The 17,478-nt window shown below is 35.6% G+C and overlaps 1 protein-coding gene across 1 annotated transcript in view; it reads right to left on the bottom strand.

The window, feature by feature from the left end:
- Window positions 1-1,432: 1,432 nt before the first annotated feature.
- Window positions 1,433-17,478, bottom strand: part of LOC149172614 (serine carboxypeptidase-like 20) — an 81,873-nt gene continuing 65,827 nt past the window's right edge. The window contains exons 8-9 of the mRNA XM_089426398.1: window positions 1,635-1,715; window positions 1,433-1,522 (exon numbers count right to left, since the gene is read on the bottom strand). Of these exons, the coding sequence (XP_089282524.1) occupies window positions 1,433-1,522; window positions 1,635-1,715 (171 nt within the window). The remainder of the gene's footprint in view (window positions 1,523-1,634; window positions 1,716-17,478) is intronic.

Genomic DNA, 17,478 nt, shown 5'->3' with positions numbered 1-17,478 from the left:
CCAAAAAAGAAGCATATCATTCTAAAACAAAGCATGTTGATGCTAGATATCATTGGACTCACCACCCACTAGATGATGGGCTAATATTATTGGATAAAATACACAGAGAGCCTACATGTTAACAAAAGTATTTCCAAGAGATAAGGAAGAGTTTTATTGGGAGATTGTTAACTTTTAATGTAGATATAGTTACGAATGAATGCAAATATTTAAGTGTGAGTTCAAATATGGTTGAGTGAGAGTGTAAATAATTTTAATTTTATTTCTACTTGAGTATAACTAAGACTTCTAGAATATAATGGAAACTTCTCAATTATAATGAAGGATTCTTATAGAATATAACCAAGAATTCTTCTATAAATTGGATTGATTTCAATTAGTTCTTAGCATTGAGAAATTGAGAGTTGAGCTCAAAGGATAAGATGATTTTAATTATTATTATAGTAATAAAAGAGTTGCAAATCTTTCCCAAGTGTCTTTTCCTATACACTATTTGGTTTTCCAACAATTTTTTGGTGTTGTGGTTCTCAATCACTTTATATTTTATTTCATTTATTGGAAAACTTTATATTTTCTACTATCGTTTCTTAACAAAATCGATGTTCCCCTCCCGGCATACACATGAAATTTAACTAGTTGCCTTTGTAAGTAAGAAGTATAAATACCCAAATCAAGGCATACAAACAAGGACATGAGTGTGCTAAAAATGTGAAAAAAAAACCTTTTTTAGTTAAAAGAGCATACCGTTTGAGCATGAATAGCTTTTCTCACAGATTTGTCATTACACCAAGTATGAGCAATGCTCAGATCCTGATTTAACAAAGTAAAGAGAGTTGCTTTAGAGAACTCAAACATGAATTACTAAGTTGCAGAAAGTTATAAATACCAATGGGAAAAGAATGTTTGAATAGTACACCAGATATAAGTATGAAGAAAATTCTACAATTTGATAGCTAATAGATGATTCATAGTATCAGTTGTGCAATTACAATAAATGTTTGGAAATATAAAACCATAAACATGCTACATCATTAAAACTTCAAATAATCATCATGTTCTACCATCTTGGAATTTCACCACTTCAATGCATGACATGAGGATGCCACAAAAGCCACTACTACGTTTACAGAATAAACATATCAAAATTGATGAAGAAATGCATTGTAATTCCCTTGAATGGGTATTATTGCGTATTGTCACGTAGCAATGATCTATGGCATTTGGTGGAGACACCCTATTAAGCCAAATGCTCCTTTATTATTTTTTTATAGGTTTCAGTTGTGTTGGTTTTTTTGACTTACTTTTGTGAACTTATTATTGCTTAATCTAGTCTATATCTTTGTTTATTTCTTGAATGTGCAATCCCTTAATTGTTTTTGCGGAGATAATATTTAGTGCATGCGAATTATGAAATATTTTGGGAATATTAATCCTATACCCTTACCGTACACGGGATTAGATCTTCAGTGGCGTTGATGTAGCATGGCTCAAGAATGTCATAAACGTTAAGTCTTGAAACCATCTGCACATTCAATGACAAAATTAGAGGCTTTTAGCATGTATGCAAGGCATGAAAAAATTCTCACAACACAACTTAGGCATTAAAAAAATCGAAACAAAGCAAAAGGGGTTACCTCCTCTATTACAGCTACTTTGCTTTGACATACAACATCTTCATTGTCATAATAATTTCCCTTACAAGCATTGAACGCTTCCTACAATGTTTAGACAATTGATCAGCAGTACAGTAGATAACAACATAGACATCATTGAAACTCAAATATCAATTTAACTACACATTATTAGTGCCTGCACCTTGAAAGTAAATTTTACAAGACTAATTGAAATTAGTAGTTGAGTAGGTTTTACCATGTTGGAAGTACCAACACATGTAGTAATTGAGATATGGTAGAGATAAGTGAGGACTGCGATGACAAAGATCTACTCTAGGGACAAATTTGCAAATCGTCAAATCCAGGGATCCGAAGGTCTCGGTTACAATACATGCAAAATAGCCAACTCGAAGGAAAGAGTGAACAACGAAAGTGCAGAGTATATGTCAGGCTTCAAGGGATGTCGGAAGGAAAGAAAGAGTGTTATCTATAATTTGGCCATAATTTGTCCAAACATATAATCGACCTAACCACAGAGTAATACATTGATTTCCTATTAACTGCATCCAACGCTTCAGACTAAAGGCTACCCACCTATGAGAAGCCTCATTGCTGCTACACTCTACATGAGGACTAATGGAATTTGACGTTCTGTTATGCTTGCTTTGGATATCCATGCTTGGATGGCCATGTTTCTTTTCATTAGCACGGTGCAGGGTTCCTTTTTAGTCTAGATCCCTAGTTTGACAATCATTAGCATTGGAATGGGTTAAATCAAATTCTCATGACAAAAGTATGGATATTCGAAAATAATTTCATTACCTTAGAGAGGAAGGAGATCAAGTTGGCGGCTGATTTGTCAACCAAGCTTAAAAGAAATTATTGACTTATTTGTTAAAGTCCGAGATTATGAACTGAACACATACTGGTGGTTGGTTGACGGAAATATGTAAGCATGGGCAACTCAGCAAGGAAGCCACAACCTGTTCTTGGATAGGGTACGAAGAAGCCACTTGAGATGCAATGGAGCTGCTTAGAGTTTATTTTAGGTATGAAAAATAAAACTTCTACATGGATGGATGTCTATCTCTTCTCTATTGCTTTTGATAGATTTTTGTAAATGGAAACCTTTCTAATGCGATCCCATTCATTCAAATATTAATGTAAAGGAATAATTCCCTTATGTTTTATGATATGCGGCAGAAGATTTTGGTAGCTGCTTAGAGTTTATTTTAGGTATGAAAAATAAAACTTCTACATGGATGGATGTCTATCTCTTCTCTATTGCTTTTGATAGATTTTTGTAAATGGAAACCTTTCTAATGCGATCCCATTCATTCAAATATTAATGTAAAGGAATAATTCCCTTATGTTTTATGATATGCGGCAGAAGATTTTGGTTCGTTGGTGGACGGAACATACATTGAATATGGAATTAAAGATATTAACTTTCTAGCTGATAGTCATGGATTTTAAATGCAAACAAAATCTTCAAGGTTTATCAACCATATAAAAGCTTGATTGTCGTATTAAACATTAGCACATTAAAATTCTAGGTCTAAACTACAAGAGGTCTAAGCCGTAAACGAAATCATATCACTAACTTTTCATTAATTCCCTAAACTCATTTGGGAGCCACTCAAATGGCTAACTTTTTAATAACTCACTTGTTAGAGATAATTATTTAATGGTTGCGTCACCTCCACACTCTTTATCCCTTCAATGACATCACTAAATCAACTGGTCAAGATCCTAAGGGGAAACCACCTCCACCAACTCTTTCCAAAGGGATAAACACTTCCACAACTTGTGGAAAAGTGAAGGGGAAATTAAGTGCCTTAAAATTTGTATTAATGGATAAATGACATAGAAGGATCGATGTGAGTGAGGGTTGTAAGGAAGCTATGGTTGTATAGCTTGCCACAATAGTAGAGGAGTATTCTTATAGTTTTCGCTGCACTCTGAACATCTCTCTAATTTAATGTGATCATGTGTTAGCATTATCTTTATCTTCTATTAGTTTTGACATTTCACACTTATTTAAAATCAAGTGAGTCTAGTGGATTAGTAGTGGATCAATAGCTAGGAATATATACCTACTGCATATTAATCTCATTATTGGTCACTCTGAGTAGTAGTCTCTAATTATCTTATTAGTCTCCCACCATCTCCCAACATGTGTACAAATTTCCATACTTAGTGAATTGATCACCATTGACACTATTTGTTGATGATAGTGAAGAGAATATTGCATTCCCGTTATCGGCAAACAAATGAATAAGCTCGAGACAAAGATTATATTATTCGGTACACGTGTGCATATTCTCCATGGTATCCATGATATGCTAGGAAAATTGCTCTTTAGATGGCCAAGATGAGCTATAACTTCAAAATCATTTTGTCCTAATGTTGATTATGATTCTATACTACAACCTATCAGAGTATTTTTTTGGTTATATATATTTGGAATGATCACTGAGGCATAGCCATAGTTGCTACATAGAGTAGCTATGAATTGGAGGATTTGGAGGATTTCAATAGTCTCTAGGAACTTTTTGACCAAGGAAATTATGAATCTTGACCTATTAGAATGATACCATTGTTGCATTCTCACGAGTTTTGGGGATAAGGTATAGAAAGCAAGTTGATCAAGAAAAAAAGATACGTCGAACAAATGTTCAAGAGACATTGTTGAGGGACAACAAAAGAAAGGATTGAAAATTTTTTGGCCTTATTCAAGAAGCCTTAGATGATGTGATATTTCCAAAAGTTTCAAATGTAAAAGAAGGCCTACAAAAATCTTCAATGTTGTTAATAGGATGCATCCAAAATGAAAAATGTCAAGTTACATAATCTATTTTGAGAATTTGAAAATGAAGGATAGTGAAATCATGGATAGTTTTATGAATTAGGCCATGAGTACTATTAATCAATGGAGAGAGTGTGGATATGGCCACTCAAACAATAGAGTGATTGAGAATGTCCTCCATAGCTTTCCAAATAAATTTGACTTCATGGTTGTATCCATAGAAGAGTCTAAAGACACGAGTCAAATGAAAATTGATGATTTGACTAGTTTCCAATAGCACATTAATTGACGATGATAGCACATTAATTGACGATGACTATATAATAACAAATTAGAGACCACTTTCAAAAATCAACTACAATTTAATAAAGGAAGAGGCAATGGGAGGTCTAGTAATAGAGGAAGAGGTGGAAAATTAGTTGAGGGACAACAAAAGAAAGGATTGAAAAACTTTTGGCCTTATTCAACAAGCCTTAGATGATGTGATATTTCCAAAAGTTTCAAATGTAAAAGAAGGCCTACGAAACTCTTGTATGTTGTTAATAGGATGCATCCAAAATGAAAAATGTCAAGTTACATAATCTATTTTGAGAATTTGAAAATGAAAGATAGTGAAATCATGGATAGTTTTATGAATTAGGCCATGAGTATTGTTAATGAATGGAGAGAGTATGGATATGGCCACTCAAACAATAGAGTGATTGAGAAAATCCTCCATAGCTTGCCAAATAAATTTGACCCGGTGGTTGTATCAATAGAAGTGTCTAAAGACACAAGTCAAATGAAAATTGATGATTTGACTAGTTTACACTAGCACATTAATCAAGGATGACTATATAATAGCAAATTAGAGACCACCTTCAAAACTCAACTACAATTTAATAAAGGAAGAGGCAATGGGATGTCTAGTAATAGAGGAAGAGGTGGAAAATTAGTTGATATAAATATGTACGTGAGATAATTCTAAGCATGAGGACAAATCTTAGAACCACAATTCTAATTTTAGGGGGAGTAATAGCAAAACATGGTAGCAAGGAAATGAGAGGTACCATAAGTCTAAGGTACAACATTATTATTGAAAAAAATATGGTCATTTTGCTAACAAGTGTTCGAAGAAGCATGTAGACACTCATAAGTAGCATGTCCATATGATAGAAGAGTCTCAAGATAATGAAATAAATTGTTTTTTACCTCAATAATTTTCAAATGGTATTTGGTTTTTGGATAGTGGTTGAAGCTATCACATAATTTAAAATATAGATTTGTTTGTGACCATAAGCAATATTATTTAGAGAATGGTCAAATAGGGAAATGATAGTAAGGTATGCGTTAAAGGTATATGAGTGATTTTTGTTTATACTTAAAATGGTGAAAGAATAATAACATATGATGTGTATTATGTATATTATCTAAAATGTAATTTGTTGAGCATTTGAAAACTAATAGAGAAAGAGTATAGAGTGCCCTTCAAGAATAAAGTATGTATAATCATTGATAAATATCCAAGCAAGAATTTGCAATGGTGGAGATGACCAGCAATAGGATGCTTCTGTTTATAATGAGAAATGAGCTATCTCCCTCATTGAATGGTTATAAAACTGAGAGTTTGGATTAATCTTGGTTATAAAATTTAAGATATAGTGATTTTTATTTTCTGTGGTTAATATTTCCTCTAAAACAAATAGATGGTGAATCATGAAAGGATTACGAGTATTCAACAATCAATAAGCACATGTGGGAGCTGTGTATGTGCAAAGTATCATAGAGAGAAAATTGAATCTAGATTTTCATATAAACAGAAATCTCGAGTAGATATTTTACACACAAATTTTCGTGAATGGACTCAAATACCCTCATTGGGTGGTAATTTTTACCTTTTAACTTTTATTGATCACTACACTAAAAACTTGTCAAACAAAAGTTTGAATTTCTTACTATATTTAAGAATTTTAAAGCTATGCTTGAAATGAAAAGTGGAAAATATATTAAAATTCTAAGATGGTGGTGAATATATGCTAAATTATTTCATTGAGTTTTGTTAGTCTCATGGAATCAATAAACAATTTACTATAGGCTATATTCTAAAATGGAGTCATTGAAAGGGAAAATCAAACCATTATGAATATGACTCCAAGCATGATGAAGGAAAAATAATTAAAATGGAATAATGCAGACTGAGTTACATTGATCAAATAATATTACATATAAACATGAAGTGTCATCTCAATATAGGGCAACTTTCTTGGACACATAATCATTTAATTGAGAGAATATCTCAACCGCACAATAATCTAGGAATCAACTAGATCTAAACAACTCCTATAGAATAGGAACAAACTCCTTTACATAGAAAGAATCACAACTCAGACAAGTAGGAATTCTATTTTCAAGTCACCCCCTTAATGACTACTTGTCTCGATCTGAATCAACAAAGATCTACATATGGTCCAATCTACTAATTATAACTTGTACCATGTTCATACAAACATCATCAAATTGTGAATGTCCATATAAAGGAACAAACATCTAGTGAAACGCATGGGTGCCAAACCACTGCAACCACTAGTCTACTCAGAAGTTCTTCACATACATGGTTCATCCAACCTCTAGATAAATTTCCCCTAAATACAATTTCACCTCATGGAGTCTACAACCAAAATGGTCTACCCAAGTGTACCGATCCTGCATGACAGACTCTTCGAGGGTGTTAAAAACCCTGTAATAGTGGGAACACATAACAAAGGCGTATGCATGCCTCTCTAGGTCTTACAGGAGGTACATAAAACATTTCAAGGACCACAACTAACCATTACAAAACAATATACTACATGTAGATTTGCTATAATTACAATATGTGACTCATACTTTATCATGGTCATGAGTCTATTCTACATAGTCAAACAAAATTTCACTATGCTACCCTTTGGATCATTTTCCACTCATCTTGGATGCACCACACTATTCATATGCTAGAGCAAACCACTGTGTTCACACTTGAATATTTCCATGATAGGCTTTGTTATCTTGAGTCTTTGGCATCTTCATTTTTAACTTTGGCAGATTGGTCTTCGATCTCCATGCTTTAACTGTCATAAGTTAGAGTTGTGAATTATGACCAAATGACTTCATATTGAGGTCGCGAATTTGAATATGCAAACTTCGAAGACTTATGCACCTTTACTTGTACCAAAAAAACAAATAACAATATAAGCGCAATAACAATATAACCACAACTGATGACCATTATTTTATATAATAATAAAAAATTAAACATTGTCCTCAACCATGGACACCACTATACTGAACACTCCACTCACTATGGTGGTGATTAACATGGTGATCAGTGTGATCGCATACAATTTCTTTCTCCCAAGTTTTTCACCGAGCTAGATAAAAAACAACTGGCTTGCAAATGTTCCACACACGGCCACACCATTCACTGCTATCGGTATGGAGCAACTTCAAAAACACCTTTTTTTCAGGCTACACCAGTCGATTCGAGAAGGACAGACAACCCACAATTTTCTAGAGCAAAGAGCTCTGATATCAAAATAGCTCTATCTCCATCTGAAGGGGGCATATTTTCTTGCCAAAGGGCTTGATCATATGGTTCTGTGTGCCATAATATTCTTCACCTCTTCCCATGGATAATATAGTCGAATAAACCTATTTCTCCATGACTAAATCTAGAAAAAATTAGATCTTTAAGCCTCCACACAAATTTTCACCATTACACCAAACAAATAAATGATCTTTAAGCTCATTTTCTTATCTAAATAATCATTCTTCATTAAGAATTGAACGCCAAAAATAATTCTTCAATAAAATAAAAATTCAAAGAATTGTTTCATATTTGAGTCACTAAGACATTCAATTCTTTGAATCTTGAGAAGCTTTTGGTCGTGACGTCCCCTGTAGGTATTGGATAGACATAGTAGGCAAAAAATATTGGCCCCGAGCTTCAAACCTTGGAGGAGGAGCTTCTATGGAACTCATTTATATAGAAGAGATTCTGACAGACAACTACAAGTTATTAACAAAAGAAAACACCCTCCTACAGTTAAGAATAAGAGATGATTTCCCTGTAAGAACCCTAGATCTGTAACAAAGGTGGAAATGTCCACATTTTAGTACTCTCCAAGTGTATAACAGTAATCTCAAGGAAAATAGAACTGCAGTAGTGAAATATTTCTCTCTAAAGGCTTTCGGGTTTGCCAGACTAGGAGGTAACTCGTCAAATAAAAACTCATATTATTCATTCAGGTTGTTCATTATTATATACAAGAGGGAGTGACTGTTCAGTTCATCTCCTGATGACTCTCTATCTTCTCTATTATTTATTTACTTTGATTACAGTTGTACACCCAATCCCTCTGATTAGGTGCCAACATTCCCCCCCCTTAATCTGAAGGGATATTGGTGAGTCCAAGCATCATTCTGAATCTTTCAAGCTTTTCTCTTCCATGTGCTTTGGTGAAGATGTCTGCAATTTACTCATTAGTGGAAAAATGGTGGAGATGGATTGTTTTGGCCTCAACATGATGTCGAATCAGATGACATTTAGTATTAATGTGCTTTGTTCGATCATGGAACTTTGGGTTCTTGGCCAACTTTATTACAGAGGTATTGTCAATCATGGGTGGGGTCAATTGTACTTATTTTACATGCAAATCTTCAAGAATTTTCTTGAGCCACACAATTTCTTTTGTTGCCTCAGCGGCTGCCACATATTCTGCCTCTATTGTGGAATTTGCTGGAACTGATTGTTTGCGTGATCTCTAGGAGACAGCTCTTGATCCAAGACTCATAGCATAACCTGAAGTAGATACCCTAGTTTATTTGTCTCCATCGAAGTCTGAATCAGAGTATCCAATCAAGTTGAAGTCGCCCACCTGTGTATACTTGATTCCAAAGTCTTGAGTTCCCTTCAAGTACTTTATAACTCTTTTTGCAATAGACCAATGTCCCTCACAAGGATTTTGCATAAATCTGGAGAGGATTCCAGCAACAAATGAAATGTTTGGTCTGGTAGTAGTTAGGTAGTTGAGGCTTCCTACAAGCTTTCTATACTTTGTTGCATCCTCAAATTCTTTTCCTTCAATGGATGTGAGCTTTAAGTTTTGTTCCAATGGAGTAGTTAGAGGATTGCATTCAGTCATGCCAAACTTGTTCAACAGATCTTCGATGTACTTCTTTTGAGAAAGGAATATGGACTTCGGATGTTGGGTTAATTCAATACCAAGATAGTAATGAACATAGCCCAAATTAGTCATTTCAAAACCTTCTTTCAATTCCTTCTTTATGGATGCAATGTAGCTTTCATTGTTCCCTGTCATCAAAAGATCGTCTACATATACCACAAGATATACAACTGTTTTGCCAACTTTCTTGACAAGCAAAGTAGCATCATCAATATGTTTGATATTGAGTTTCAGAAGATGCTCAGTTAGTTTTTCATACCAGGCTCGTGGTGCTTGTTTGAGGCCATACAAGGATTTCACAAGTTTGCATACTTTATGTTCATTTCCTTTCATAGCAAATCCTTCAGGTTGGGACATAAAAACATTTTTTTTAGATCTCCATTCAAGAAAGAAATTGTTACATCCATTTGATGGACTTCCCAACCATTCTGAGTTGATAGGGAAAAGAGTGTCCGTATGGTAGCCCATTTCACTATGGGGGCAAAAGTTTCCGCATAATCGACCCCTTCCTATGGTGCAAAACCTTTTGCCACAAGCCCAGCTTTGTGCTTGTCAAGCGATCCATCAGCTTTATACTTGTTCTTGTAGACCCACTTGCAGCCAATTGGTTTAGTTCCCAATGGAGGATCAACGATCTTCCAAGTGCCATTCTTTATTAGGGAATCATACTCGTTTTGCATTGCTTGTCCCCATTCATCATGAGAAGCAGCTTCTTTGAAGGAAGTTGGTTCAAAATATGTTGACAAATTGAATTCACAATCATAAGGAACGTCCATATCAATAGGTGACTCAGACTCATCTACATTACCTCCATTTTTCCAGTTTGAATTTCTAGTTCCTGTCTTTCCAACCTCATCAGGATGAACACTTTCAAGTATCTTTGTCAGCCACTTTGGGGGACCTTTCTCACATGGTCCAGGCTACTCTGTTTATTGAGTTGGGACTGAATCAAGATTGAGTCTCCCAATTCTGTCAATCACATCACTCAGACGATCATTCGTTGTTGGAGTTTCATGTAGGGGAGAGAGTGCTTTAGAAGAAGATTCCATAGGTTGATCTAGTATAGGAATCCCCCCTTCAAGATGTGGAATCTGATTATCAAATTCTTGAAATGATTTTGCATTTGTGAACCTATCCAAGCGATCAAGTTGCCTTTCAACAACATTGTCAGTTTTGGATGATTACATAAATATTACATCTCTAGATACAACAAAATTTTTGTTGGCTTCATCGTAGAGATGGTATGCTTTGGAGGTGTTTGAATACCTCAGGAAGATACAGTTAAGACTTCTTGCACCAATATTGTTTCTATGTACCTTTGGTATCAAGGCATAACAGGTGGAGCCAAAGAACCTGAGATGCTTTATCGAAGGAATGTGCCCATACCACATTTCATAAGAAGTCTTGTTTCTAATAGCATTAGATGGACATCTATTCTTTATATATATAGCACATAGAACTGCATCAGCCCAAAACATTGTTTTTACATTTTTGAAGAACAGCATGGAGCATACCATATTTAAGATTGTCCTATTCATTCTTTCAGCTACTCCGTTCTGTTGGGGATTATAAGGCACAGTTGTTTAATGTTTGATCCCATGTTGGTGAAGATAGTTTTCAAATTCATTCGAAGTGTATTCTTTTCCATTATCAGTGCGAATAGAGCCAATATGAGATTGTGCATCATTTTCAATCCATGTATGAAATTTCTTGAATGTTTGAAAAGGATCAGATTTGTTCTTCAATAAATAAACCCAACACATTCTAGTGTAGTCATCAATAAATGTCATCATATATTTATTTCCATTTGCAGAATGAATAGGCATTGGACCACATAAATCTGAATGAATGAGTTAAAGTTTTCTATGTGCTTTGGAGTGTGAATCCTGAAAGGACTATTTGCTATGCTTTCCTAGAATCCAAGCATCACATTGCTTGAGCTTCCTAGGAAATGTAGGCAAACCAGTAACACCATTTTTCTTCAACAAGCAAAGTTTGGCATAGTTCAAGTGTCCAAATCTAACATGCCATAATAAACCTGATGGAAATGTACCTTCTTCATAATGACAATTGTATGAGAAATGTTGTGCACGAGCAGAGGTAGCTTGCAGCTTGAGAACCCTTTCTTCTTCTATCCCCATCATGACAAGTGAGTGGTCAGATGCTTTTCTCACCTCAATATCGCCATAAAACATATGAATGGAGCGACCTTGCTTGTGGACGTGGAGCAAGGACAACAAGTTTCTTCTCAACTGTGGGAGATATAGAACATGATGCAGAAGAAAGTCTGGAAGACCAGGCAATTTAAGCCTGATTGTGCCAATCCTTGATGGCTTGAGTTTTGGTTTATTTGTAAAGTATACTGCTCCATCAACATTGTCATTAAATTCTTCAAAAAAATCTCTTCTAAAATTCATGTGGCAAGTTGCTCCTGAATCAAGCAACCAATCATTTTTCGAAGAAGCAAGTGAGGCATTAAATAAGTCTTCATTTACTCCAATATTACATTGTGCCACAACATAATGAGAGATTCAGGTGCTTTACCTTTTTCTATGTCATTATTTTTACCTTTGGGTTGGTTTCTTTGTTGCTCAATTTTGTCCCATGGTAACTTGCATCTAGAGGCATCATGTGATCCATTTCTTTTGAAGTGTATGCAGTGCAAATCTGACTTTTCTCCTTGAGAGTGTCTGAACCCTGCCTCTGAAATATCTTCCTCTTCCTCTTCGACCACCTCTTCCTCTAGAAGAATCTTGGCCAAGATTCTTTTCTTTATGAGAAAGGCACACTGCCTCTTCACAAGATTCAGGGGTTGTCTTCTTTCCAAAAGCTTTCTCTCTTTCAACAAATTTTTTCACAAGGGATTCAAAGGTAATATCTTTGAGATTTCCATTTTCTTGCAATGACTCAAGATAATTGGAGTAAGTAGGATAAAGTGCCTTGAGAAAAGCGATCAGAGGAATATCCAATTCAACCTTAGTGACTTTGATATCATGCATTATATATTTTACATTGAATGCACGAGCAAGAGGGTCATTATTTTCTAATTCAAAGGTGCAGATTTTAATCATGAGTTAAACAACTTCAAGTCCAGAGTGTGATTCATAGAGTTCTTTCAGCTTTTGTAAGGCTTCGAATGCATTTGAAAATGGAAAAATGTGTCGACTCACCCCTTCACTTACTGATGCTACAATCAATGCATAGGCTTTGTTGTTCTTATTTTCCCAATTGGCAAGCTCCTTGTCTGAGGTAGGCTAGACTAGCGCTTTGTCTCCTTCTCCAACACACACTCCTTTCCATAGCTCATTAAAAATGAGAGTGTGTTGGATTTTCCGTAACCATTCAGGATAATTCTCCTTTCCATTGAGAACTACTCCCACAATAGATATAATTGAATGCATTGTAAAATTTATGTACAGTGGAGAAAAATATTGCTGCTGCAAAATTTTACTCGTAAAATGATTGTTATACCAACAATGTTCAACTTAACAACATTCAACGTTTACTTGAATATCAGAGTCTGACTGTAGCTGTATTTCTTTTGTTTCTCTGTATGGCAGAGATGAATGACAGAGATGATTGGAGGAGATGAATGGAGGAACGTCATCGATGGTAAGTGATCAATGGTTATTGCAAGAAAAACAAGTCAGGGCGATAACCACGGCTAAAGGTGGATTTCATGTTACAACCAATATTTCTGGCGGATAAAAAAGTAAGTGGTATTGAGAGGGGAGCGCCCGATTCCACTAAGCGATTGACATGTAGCGACTAGGGGAGAGAGAAAAACTGCTCATATTGGGTGGGTAACTCTCATGCAACTAATGCACCTAAAATCGCTATAAACAGTCGGATTTGAAAGTGGAGATTAAAGGGCACTTTTCAGGCGGGTATTTGCTATGCAAGTGATCCCCCCCAAAATCAATGTCAACCTCCAGATCTGGAGGTTGAGATCAATGGTGGAGAATGAGCTAGATAAAGTGAAACCTTGGGAACTATGTCTAAGCAGTTTTAATGAACCGTATGATCGCATTGCAAACATGCAGCGTTATTGACTGGGGCAAGAGATTTTCGATATGAAATTAAAAGGCAGACCTGATGATATTTATATATATGGGTTTATAATACCTGAGATCTGTCTCAAGGGAACACGAAAAATGATATATGTTTCTTCAATGCAAAAGGGTATATATACCATACTCAGAGTAGGAGGAAATCCAAGTCATTACAACACCTTTGGCTTCAACAGCTAGCTCCAATGCAACACACTTCAATGAATGTATTAAACAATAAATGAGATTTCGTAGGGATTTGATAGAAATGGTATCTTGCAAAAGATGCAAAACAAAGGCAAAACAGAATAGGAGTTAAAAATTAAAAGGAAGCCAAAAAATGGTGCCTACTCTGATACCATGTTAGACAAGGAGGTAACTCCCCAAATCAAAAGTCATATTATTCATTCAAGTTGTTCATTATTATATACAAGAGGGAGTGAATGTTCGATTCATCTCCCGATGACTCTCTATCTTCTATATTATTTATTTACATTAGTTATATCTATACACCAAATCCCTCTAATTAGGTGTCAACAAGGTTGATGAAAACAATGTAGATGAAAAACCTTGAACCTCGTCTCTTGGAGATCACTAGTGAAAAAGCATGAGGATGCAATTAGAGAACGGGTAGTAAAACACCAGTGTGAAAATTTTCCTTAATATCCAATATCTTACCCAAGCTTAATAACCACTTGAGCCCCCTTCGTTGCATTGACTAGAACACATGGGAGTTACTCTCCACAACATGTTCGTCAACACATTCTCCAAGCGACCTTGTATACCACCCAAACACACAGGAACAACTCTACGATGCAGAATCAAATGCTAGGAAACAAACCACTCTAGATCACCCACTATAGACACTCGATCATCTAAGGACTCTCGAGGCATCAAAAATCACTACAAACTCAATTTCTAATCCATATTCACCATAAAAAAATCACCAGTGGCACACTAGAGTGACTGGTCATAGAAATCACACCCTCAACTTAATAGAATTGTACTCTAATCACCACCAGCATAACATTTCTTCATGTTTTCACTACCAAAATTTTACTTTCAACATCACAGTAAATGATCGCAATCACCCACTATAGACGCTTGATCAGTTAGGGACACTCCAAGCATCAAATCCCCACAGTGTGGTCACAAATTCCACAATTTCACAGCATGAGGCTACTCTTAACATAGCCCGATCTATAGTTCCAAACGACACGAATCCTTACCTCGGTCTCTGATGTTGTGAAACAGAGTACAGAGGTTCCAGGAGTGGCTCACTCACACTGGCTGTCGAAATTGAAGAGTGGATCTCCTCAACCCATGCTCAAACACAACACCATGGGTAGATCTCCTCAACTACAATTCTACTTTCACAACATTGTCTTGGGGATATGCACTCGATCACACTTATGCCTTCACACTTGCTCTGCCAACAAAGAGGTCATGAAAATTACATTTTATGGGAACTCCCTGAAATGCCAGAAGATAGATGTGTAAGGAAGAGATTCCACACACACAAAAGGCTCTCAGATATGGAACGTTCTTGGCTTTATCACAGTAATCAATAGTAACAGCTAGCACAACATCATCTCCATCGAAGATATTTACTCATTTTCACCAAGGCTTGGCTTAACCAAGAGTTGGCTCATTCACCAAGTCCAAAACTCCAATAGGTGTTGGATCTTCAATGATGTGAACAGATCTCAAACAGATCTCCACAATGGCTAAACAATGGTTGAACACAACAAATGGTGAGGCAATGCTCACAGAGCGTTTAACCTTCTTTTGTACCATCTATAAGATTTGGAGGAGCAGAGGAGAGGACAATTTCCCTCAACACTTCACTTGCTGAGAACAAATCACAACTAGATAGGCGCTTAACACACAAAAAATTGACGCACGGTAGAAAACGGTAAAAGATAGTAAAAATTTGTAGAAACAAAATAAATATTTGGATTATAATTATTAAGGCATGAAATGCATTCATGTGGAGGTTGTGGCTCCTTCACCAAGTAAATAAAAGTTCTTAGGTTGATTTACAGTTTGATGAGGGGTTGTGAAGTAACATAGTATAAAACCAAACAACTGTTTGTTTTTTTTCATAAGCCCACCAATATTTTCTCCATGATTTTCTCCTCTTCACCTATCACCCCCGATTAAACTAAAGACTTATTCACATGTATATTCAAGAATACATTTCAACACAATAATTTATGACAAAGTCAAAGTATTAAGACATAGTATGGGTGGTTGTACAAAATAAATGACTTTGTGAACTTGCATATGTTGCAGAGTGTAAGTAATAGTTATGGAATAAATGTTTGACTATACTTTTTCAAAAACCCTTCATTAAGTTCTTTAATTATATGATGTGTTTTGGAATGGTGTGATGTGTACTCCTGCTTAGAACCTCATTTAACGTGTGTCCTGATCATGTAAATAAAATCTGCAACCTCCAAACAAAGTCTACTTGATTGATTTACCTTTGTACCACAAGTATGGTTGTTGTCAAGTAATTTAACGTGGTGGTTGAGATTAATTTTCCAACACTCCCTCTTAAGAACAAATGTGGCCATTCACAATTCCCAAATAATCTCTAAGATAAATAAAATTTTCACGTGCCAATGACTTTGTGAAAATGTAAGAAAATTGTTCCTGTGACTTGGAGTGTTGCAACACAATTCCACCATTTTTAATCTAACTCTCTAAATAAATGATATTTAGCATCAACATGCTTGGTCCTCTTGTGAAAAACATATTCTTTGATAGTGCAATTGCATAATTATTGTCACAGAAAATACTTGTTGTTCCCTCTTGGTTGTGGCATAAATCCGTTATCTTTCTTCTCATCTAGAATGCTTTACATGTTCCTATTTTTGCCACGACATATTCAACCTCTGTTGTTGAGACTGACACTATTGGCTAATTTTTGGAGGCCCATGAAATGGCTCCCTAACTTAAATGAAAAACATATCCTCGCGAGCTCTTTCTATCATCGACACTTCCTAAAGTCACTCTGAGTGTAACCAACCAACCTAAAATCATTTGTTGTGGTGTACAAAATACCATACTCCTCTTTTCCATTCACATACATTAGAATCCTTTTGGGTGCTTGCCAATGTGTCTCCTTGGGTGTCTCCATGGACCTTGACACCAGAATCACTCCATACATTATATTAGGCCTAGTTGTTGTCAAATACATCAAGCTTCCCACCATACTTTCGTATAATGTCAGATTGACATTGCTGCTGCAATATTCTTTGCTCAACTTCAATCCCATGAGAGTTGGAGTTGGTTCAGGCTTGTTGTTATACATATTAAACATCTCCAAAATGTCTGCTACATATTTTTCTTCAGAAATAAAAATACCGTTTTCTATTTGATTCACTTCTATGCCCAAAAGACAACTTAACAACCCCAAGTCATTCATTTCAAACTCACTTTTCATGACTTCTTCGAAATGAAATATGAGGAAATCATCATTGCCTCTAAAAATCAAGTCATCTACATATAGGACAACAATAAGAAGCTTACCATCACTCTCTTTGATGTAGAGTGTAGGGTCACTGTCACATTTTTCAAAGCCATTGTCCAACATGTAAGCATCTATCCTCCTATACCATGCATGTGGTGCTTGCTTCAGCCCATAAAGAGATTTTCTCAACCTATACACCTTGTCTTCTTAGCCTTCTACCTCATAAACAAGTGGTTGCACAACATATACTTCCTCTTCCAGTACTCCATTCAAGAACGCTGATTTTACATCCATTTGATACACTTTCCATTTATGTTGCATGACAATC

Source organism: Pinus tabuliformis, chromosome 4_2, assembly GCF_031772625.1.
Source record: "Pinus tabuliformis cultivar Carrire ecotype Pingquan chromosome 4_2, CPIR1, whole genome shotgun sequence".
NCBI lineage: Eukaryota > Viridiplantae > Streptophyta > Pinopsida > Pinales > Pinaceae > Pinus > Pinus tabuliformis.
This window is presented reverse-complemented; position numbering and strand designations above follow the sequence as displayed.